At 43.6% G+C, this 8963-nt stretch overlaps 1 protein-coding gene across 1 annotated transcript in view; it reads left to right on the plus strand.

Moving 5' to 3' along the window:
- LOC132777715 (solute carrier family 12 member 3-like) overlaps window positions 1-8963 on the plus strand; it is a 29093-nt gene extending 20130 nt beyond the window's left edge. The window contains exons 19-25 of the mRNA XM_060780135.2: window positions 1134-1187; window positions 2226-2330; window positions 3516-3627; window positions 4907-4993; window positions 6410-6545; window positions 8040-8107; window positions 8782-8963. Coding sequence (XP_060636118.2) covers window positions 1134-1187; window positions 2226-2330; window positions 3516-3627; window positions 4907-4993; window positions 6410-6545; window positions 8040-8107; window positions 8782-8923 — 704 coding nt within the window. The 3' untranslated portion in view covers window positions 8924-8963. The remainder of the gene's footprint in view (window positions 1-1133; window positions 1188-2225; window positions 2331-3515; window positions 3628-4906; window positions 4994-6409; window positions 6546-8039; window positions 8108-8781) is intronic.

Consider the following 8963-nt stretch of genomic DNA (forward strand, 5'->3'; position numbering starts at 1 on the left):
ATGTTGACATTTGCAGGAAGATATTGCAGGAAGACAGTCAATATCTCCTCCTTTCTCCTTCAGGAAGAATTTTAAATCATGGTCCTGGGGTCAGACATTTGGGGAGCAGGCTTAATAGCGATCTCAATGTTTACGTGAACTGCCAATGGACAGGCTCTGACCAAGTCTTGGGACGCTGAATTGGATTTGATTTGGCTAAATGGTTATTAATAATGTTTTTTAAATGGATTTTAACAATGGTTTTATTTAATGTGTAATGTTGATATATTTTGTATGAATTCTGTATATGTTGGCATCTAATTGTTGTCATTGTAAGCCTCCCTGAGTTCCCCTTTGGGGGTTGAGAAGGGCGGGGAACAAAAGTTGGAAATAAAATAATAAATGAATACATTGCAGGATTTTCCAGAGGCAATGCTGATGGAATTGTTCCAGAAGTTGAGCATGACATCTGTAGACAGTCCATGTTTTGCAGGATTGGAAGGACAATAGCTTTGGGGTAGTTGGGCTAGGAGAGATTACTTAGTTAATTATGGTAGGTCCACATATTATGCTATAGATCTATTCCAGGATCCTCCATGTAAAATTATTTTTAATAACCTTTAATGAACAAATTCTTAAGTCTTCTGGCCAAAGCATACTATAGATTTGTACAAGGGGACTTAATGATGAGTACAGAAGTCTTCTCCTGGGTCTCTAATAAGAGTCTATTATCAACCTCTGGCAGAACTTCATTGGAAGTTGACCACAGAATTGCCTTGAAGGTCCAGAGCAGGCCTGCACAGCCTGTGGTCCTCTAGGTGTTTTGGACTTCAGCTTCCAGAATTCCTGGCCATTGGACAAGCTCGTTAAGGCATCTGGGAGTTGGAAACCCAAACAGCAGGTTGTACAGGCCTGCTCTAGAGAGAACACTTCTCTAGGCATCACTACGTCTTCCTGCACAATTTTATAGTATCCAAAGCTCTGGAACTATGTTCAACAAGCTTTCATTATTCTTAACTAAGGAGCTGACCTAAATTCCACCCCATGTCCACAGGACTGCAGAGGTTAAGGGCTTCAGGCATGTGTTATCTAGTGATCATTTCTGCTTTTAAGCCTCTGGCCTTGACTAACTCTTCTCATCTCTCCCCTGTCAGTGAACATGGGCTTTGACGATACAGAAGGAGCCATTGGACGGGAGAGGCAGAGACGTAAGTTGAAGGTACCCTGGAGGGGTCTAGTATAGTGTCATGTCCATTGTCCCTGTATCTAAGCACTGAGTAAGTTCAAAATCTTCATACCCTTTCCTAGAATCCTCTTTGGGCAATTCCCAGCGTCCATGAGAATTGGTTATGTTGACTGGAATTTCTGGGAACTATAGTTCCAAAATAGAGGATCACAGGGTGAGAACCATTGCTTTAACAGATTCCTGTCCCTCATTAGACCTCTATAGGGAACTCACAATCATCTATGGTTTCCTGGATGAAGCAGAGCCTCCTGCTTCCATCTTTTAGACTTGGTTCTAGCAGAGAACTAGGTCTTCCAGTGGGACTCTATGTCAACTTCCACTGTAGGTTGATCATGATATTGTATTGGAAGAGCAAGGGATTCTTAGAGATCTATTCTTTCTTGGAAGCTCTAGGTCATTGGTTTTCAACCTGTGGGTTCCCAGATGTTTTGATCTTCAACTCCCAGAAATCCTAACAGTTGGTAAACAGTTGGATTTCTGGGAGTTGTAGGCCAAAACACCTGGGGACCCACAGGTTGAGAACCACTACTCTAGGTTCTCCAGTATTACTCTGGTCACCTTCCAGAAGAAGTTGATCATAGAACCACACTGAAAGAGAGGAACCATGTTAATCAAATCTATGAATAATCACATCCACAGAAGTTAAACTCTCAAACATGGTCAGCCAAGTATATCTACACTTTTTGTAAACTTTAAGGGCTTCTGAAGTCAAGACCCAAACCCACAATAATGAGAAATATGTCTTAACAGGTTGAGTTGAAGACAAACTCCATGAACAGTCCTGTGTATTATTTAATTTATATCTCACCATTCTCCAAATATGGAACTCATTTAAGCAAATATCCTAGTGGCTTTCTGTCTGCTTCCTAAGCAAGAAGTTGAATGGGGTGTTTGCTAGATTTAGATCTAAAGAACTTCCAAATTTATTATTAAAAGGCAATCTTATGAGAAGGCTGCATGGTGACTCTACATAAACTCCCTGCTTACCTCTTGCTCACAGGTGAAACTTTCAAAATGGTTGGTGCCGATACACACTTGGAGACCTATTTCCAGGGCAACCAGAAGAAGAAAAACATTGACATATATTGGCTCTTCGATGATGGTGGTATGTATCTCTCTATCCAAATTGGACAACTTCTAGATCAATGGTTCTCAACCTGTGGGTCCCCAGATGTTTTGGCTTTCAACTCCAAGAAATCCTAACAGCTGGTAAACTGGCTGGGATTTCTGGGAGTTGTAGATCAAAACACCTGGGGACCCACAGGTTGAGAACCACTGCTCTAGAGGAATGGAGGCCTGTAGCCCATTTCTCTGGAGATCAGAGGAAATATTGGCCTGAACACCGTAGCACTGAGGGGAAAAAAAGCATAAAATGATATATAACTATCACTTCTCTTACTCAATTAAAGTAGGCATTGCTGTTAGTGGTTTAGGCAAAGCTATGACATAGATGGGGAACGTATATCGCTCCTTATCATGAAATTTGAGCCTTCCGTGCCTGGCACTAGGTCACATCTTAGGATGCATCTACACTGCAGAATTAATGCAGTTAGACAGACACCATAGAATCATAGAATCATAGAATCAAAGAGTTGGAAGAGACCTCATGGGCCATCCAGTCCAACCCCTGCCAAGAAGCAGGAATATTGCATTCAAATCACCCCTGACAGATGGCCATCCAGCCTCTGTTTAAAAGCTTCCAAAGAAGGAGCCTCCACCACACTACGGGGCAGAGAGTTCCACTGCTGAACGGCTCTCACAGTCAGGAAGTCCTTCTTCATGTTCAGATGGAATCTCCTCTCTTGTTCCGCGTCCTAGTCACCACTTTAACTGTCACAGCTCAGTGCTAAACTCATGGAAATTGTAGCTTTACAATGTCTTTATCCTTCTCTGCCCAAGAAAGATGGTGTCTCACCAAACTATAAATCCCAGGTTTTCTTAACATTGAGCCATAGCAAAGTGGTGTCAAACTGTATTAATATCACTGTGCAAATGCACCTTAAGTAGCCTAAAGTGGTCTCAAACTGCATTAATTCCACTGTGCAGATTCACCCTAAGTGGCTATTTGGAAGAGGTCTCCCTCACCCCCAAATGCTATTCCTGTATTACAAAAGGTCTTCCAATTATTTTGATATTGGAATGGGGAGGCTGCCGGGGAACAACAAGGCAGAAGTGCCTGACTCCATGTTTCTTGTAGGATGCAATGAATCTATCCCCAACAGTTGCCTGCCCACAACCGCCATGCTATTTTTCAACCTTCCACGCTGACTTTCTTTGCCTGTTCCCACAGGGCTGACCCTTCTCATTCCTTACCTCCTTACTCGCCGAAAACGCTGGAGCCGCTGCAAAGTCCGAGTCTTCCTCAGCAGCCAAATCGCCAATGCTGAAGAGCACAAAGAAGAGTAAGGGGTGGGATTTGGGGTGGGGTGGGGGTCTGGACTGAAAAATGAGGCATTAGAGCTTCACCAATTTTATTTTTAATACAGTGAGACCCATAACTGCAGTTTCATTTATTCATATCTGGAAATATGGTGTTTCTAGGAATTTACTAGGTTCTCCAGGCAATTTTATGTTATACTTCCTATAGAGCTGCCTTAGTAAAGGTAAAGATTTTGCCTTGACATTAAGCCTAGTAGAGTCAGACTCTAAGGGGTGTCGCTCATCTCCATTTCTAAGCCGAAGAGCCGGCGTTGTCCATAGACACCTCCAAGATCATGTAGCAGGCATGAGTGCATGTAACACTGTTACATTCATGTCGTAGCAGTACCTATTGATCTACTCACATTTGCATGTTTTCCAACTACTAGATTGGCAGAAGCTGGGGCTAACAGCGGGAGCTCATCCCACTTCCCGGTCAGCAAGTTGAGCAGCTCAGCGATTTAACCCGCTGCGCCACTGGGGGTTCCTAGAGTTACCTTAGTATTAAAAAACTCTAAAATTACAACAGCACAACAATAGGGAGGAAATAAACAAGGACATCTAATCACCTCTCAACAAAAGTTTGCTCCAGGCACTGTCAGGCAATTATATGCTAATCAAGGTGGTCAGTTGAAACATTCACATCTAGCTCCAGCAGACAAGAGTCCTTTGTCCCACCCTGGTCATTCCACAGATATATAAACCCTTTTTCCTAGTTCCAACAGACCTCACTACCTCTGAGGATGCTTGCCATAGATGCAGGCAAAACGTCTGGAGAGAATGCTTCTAGACCATGGCCATATAGCCCGAAAAAACCTACAACAACTTACTGTATATTAATTCACCATGCATACTAAAGAGAGGTCCCTTGACACAAACAAGATTTAGAAGAATTATGCCAGATCCAAATTTTTGTGCCATCACCTTAGAGGTGTGTGAAAAGCTGCCCTTGTCAAAATTCCTTGTTCCCAATTAATGAAAGCTACGGGAACCATTGTGTCTGAAGCAAATCACCTTGTAATGGTCTAATGCAAAAGTGGAAACCAGGTGGCTTGGCTTATCTTGTTAAGAGTCTAATGATAGAACTTAGAGTCTTTCATTCCCAGTCAAACAGGCAATGGTGAGGAGTGCTGGGAACTGCACTCCCAACAGTATCTGGAGCAAACCCACACCACACTGTTGTAGGGTTTCGAAGTCCCTTTCCCTGCTTACAGAATCCTAATAACCAGAGCAAGACTTCTTACTCTTCCATCTCTTTTTCAGGATTCAGTCTTTGCTGAACAAATTCCGTTTGGGTTTTAATGAGGTTGTGGTGCTGCCTGAAATCATGTGGAGGCCAGAAGAGACGAGGTCAGTACCTGTGGATCCACCTTATCCCCTGGTGCTTCATACTTTTCTCCAGAAATGGTTCTGTAGGTGGATAGTAGGGTTTCCAGGACAGGATTCTCTGGTAGGAACAAGGGAAAGACCTTTTTGGTAGCTGCTCCCAGACTATGAAACTCTCCCCCTAGAGCAGTGGATCCAACCTTTAGCCTTCCAGGTGTTTTGAACTTCAGCTCCCACAATTCCTAACAGCTGGTAAGTTGGCCGGGATTTCTGGGAGTTGAAGTCTGAAATAACTGAAGGACCAAAGGTTGGGAACCACTGCCCTAGACTTATTTACTTACTTAGGCGATCCCTCATAGCTTGAGGATGATTATCTTCCAGATATGGTGCCATGGCAGTGGGTCCGTAGGTGGCTGTGAAGCCCTATTCTTAATCCGCATGTTCTTCCATAGTGCGGATATCGGTTTCCAGATGGGGAGCGGTCCTGGTCAGGGTTGGCTTGACATGCCTTCCTTGGCACATTTCTCCCTTTCACTCTCCATCTGTGCCTCTTCGAATTCTGCAGCACTGCTGGTCACAGCTGACCTCCAGTTAGAGCGCTCAATGGCCAGGGCTTCCCAACTTTCAGTGTGTATGCCAGAGTTTTTGAGGTTGGCTTTAAGCCCATCTTTAAACCTCTTTTCTTGTCCACCAACTTTCTTGAGAACCCCTAGAGTAGTGGTTCTCAACTTGTGGGTCCAAAGGTGTTTTATCTTACAACTCCCAGAAATCCCAGCCAGTTCACCAGCTGTTAGACAGTGATTCTCAACCTAGGGTCCCCAGATGTTTTTGGCCTACAACTCCCAGAAACCCCAGCCAGTTTACCAGCTGTTAGGATTTCTGGAAGTTGAAGGCCAAAACATCTGGGGACCCACAGGTTGAGAACCACTGCCCTAGAGAGACTAGGATGGCCCCATCCTTGCTCTCTTTCCATCAGCAAGTCAAAATATTTTTGTGCCATCAGACTTCTAACAAAATTGGGTTTTTATTTCTTCTAATGCTGTGTGAGTCTGCACACAAAATGTTAATTTATATAGTCTTTTAATGCCAATTAATTGTGTAACTGTTTAATGTTTAAAGCTCATAAACTGGTAGTTTGTAATCTTACATTTATACTTTTATGAATGCTTTTGTGTTGCCTTAAATAAGTTGTCGGCTTTCTTTAGTCCCATTAAAAGAGGAAAGGCAGACTATAAATTTGCCCCTAATTCCAGCAAATGAGAAGGGTTGGCTGTATATGCACACACTTTGCAAGGGAGTGCTCTTGCTTTGAGACCTCCTGACTTGTGGTGAGCCATAGAAGGCCATTTCCACTTCAGTCTACTACCTCTCTGGTTAATTTTTCCTCATCCTCTGTACTATTCTCGTCTCACCACATTTTGTGTGACTTCTTCTCTCCAGTCGCAAAGAATTTGAGGACCTGATTGCCCCGTATCGACTCAATGAAGGCCAGAAAGGTGTGGATACGGTGGAAGAGATGAAGATGGAAGCACCATGGAAGGTCACAGATGAAGATCTCAGAATCTACAAGAAAAAGGTGAACTTCTGCGGGTGCCATTTCCATTGTACGACTAAGTGATTTCTGTGTATCGTTGAAGGCTTTCATGGCCAGAATCACTGGGTTGTTGTGTGTTTTCTGGGCTGTATGGCCATGTTCCAGAAGCATTCTCTCCTGACGTTTCACCTGCATCTAAGGCAGGAATCCTCAGAGGTTGTGAGGTCTAACTTCTCATCAACCCCTTAAACTTTTGCAGAAGATTGTGGGATGCAATTCGTGCATTGTGGGATAGGGTCACCACATCACAGGTGGTGTTCACCTCCATTTGCATTGAAGAGATAGGAGAAATTATGTCTCTTGTTCCCTCCTTCCTTAGAAAGTTGAAATTATTAGGTTGTGAGCGGACAACCCTAGCAGAAGTTGAGACTTTAGTAAAAATTCTAAATTGTTGAAAATACTGTTAACTTTAATTACTTTTAGCAGTTTGTCCTCATTACTTTTTATAGCCTTTACAGAGTCATGGCCATTGCAATTAGGAATCAACCCACTGAGTTGCTTATTTGCTCCTTTGTTACTCCTTATAAAACAAGTTTTATTTGATGTAGTGTCAAAGGCTTTCATGGCCAGAATCACAGGGTTGTTGTGAGTTTTCTGGGCTGTATGGCCATGTTCCAGAAGCATTCTCTCCTGACGTTTCGCCTGCATCTATGGCAGGCATCCTTGGAGATAATGAGGTTTGTTGGAAACCCAATTTTCCTAGTTTCTAACAGACCTCACAACTGGGTTGTTGTAGGTTTTTTGGGTTGTATGGCCATGTGCCAGAAGCATTCTCTCCTGACATTTCGCCTGCATCTATGACAGGCATCCTCGGAGGTAGTGAGATCTGTTTGAAACCCAATTTTCATAGTTTCCAACAGTCCTCACAACTGGGTTGTTGTATGTTTTTCAGGTTATATGGCCATGTTCTAGAAGCATTATCTCCTGACGTTTCGCCTGCATCAATGGCAGGCATCTTTGGAGGCAGTGAGGTTTGTTGGGAACCCAATTTTCCTAGTTTCCAACAGACCTCACAACTGGCTTGTTGTAGGTTTTTCAGGCTGTATAGCCATGTTCCAGAAACATTCTCTCCTGATGTTTTACCTGCATCTGTGGCAAGCATTCTCAGAGGTTGTTTCACAATCTTCTGAAAATGTTTAAGGGGTTGATGAAAAGTTAGACCTCACAACCTCTGAGGATGCCTGCCATAGATGCAGGAGAAACATCAGGAGAGAATGCTTCTAGAACATGGCCATACAGCCTGGAAAACCTACAACAACCTAATTTTTATTTGTCCTTGTGAGGAATGTGTGCCTGGCATTCTTAATGAGAACTCGATCATCTGCTATCAGCTCAGGATTCTGGAACCATGACCCTGCAGATACCGAGTTATTTCTGAGTGTTGTTTGGGGTTAAGCTGTGTAATGGGTAAAAGGGAAAGAATGACCATTTGCTTTGCGAGTCCCTCATCCTCGTTTTCCAAAATGTCTTTTCCAGTCCGAACAGCACATGCGTCTCCATGAGATCCTGCAGGACCACTCTCGAAATGCAGCCCTCATTGTCATGTGAGTTACTCCATAATTCTTACTAAGGTGGTGGTATAGGATAGGAGACATTTCTGTATAGCAATCCCTCCAACACACACACAAATGCACTCCTTCCTTGTAGTACTTTTCTCTTTTGAAACATATTTGTACAACAAGGTAGATTTTATTTATGTATTTATCGTATCAGGAGAGAACCAAGCAGACAGTTTCAATGCATTAAGAAAAAAAGTTTTAAAACTTGGCATTATATTAAATGTTCTTTGTACAATAGCTGGCCATTTGTTGTGCCTCTGTTGTTGCTGTAAGAAGGTTCTCCATTGTGCATGTGGCAGGACTCACACTGCATTGTAGTAGGTGGTCTGTGGTTGGCTCTTCTCCACACTTGCATGCCGTGGATTCCTCTTTGTAGCCCCATTTCTTAAGGTTGGCTCTGCATCTTGTGGTGCCAAAGCAAAGTCTGTTCAGTGCCTTCCAAGTCGCCCAGTTTTTTGTGTACCCAGGGGGGAGTCTCTCATTGCAGGTTATAGTGAGGAATTGTGGGAGTCGAAGTCCAAAACACCTGGAGAGCCGAAGTTTGCCCATGCCTGGTCTATAGGGTGAAACAGAGCTTTAGGCCTCCTTAAAAGCATTTTTGGGTTTCTGTGATTGCTGGTGCTTCCTAATCCCCCTTTCTGTTTTCCTTTGCCCTCTAGGAGCCTTCCTGTGGTGCGGAAAGGGGCCTGTCCAAGCGCCCTGTACATGGCTTGGCTTGAGACAGTCTCCAAGGGGCTGCATCCACCTGTTGCCTTCATCCGAGGGAACCAAGAAGACGCTCTCACCTTCTACTGCCAGTAAGAAGCAGCAAGACCTCCAAGAAGTACAATGCAAGAGACTA

This window comes from Anolis sagrei, chromosome 6 (assembly GCF_037176765.1).
Source record: "Anolis sagrei isolate rAnoSag1 chromosome 6, rAnoSag1.mat, whole genome shotgun sequence".
Lineage (NCBI taxonomy): Eukaryota > Metazoa > Chordata > Lepidosauria > Squamata > Dactyloidae > Anolis > Anolis sagrei.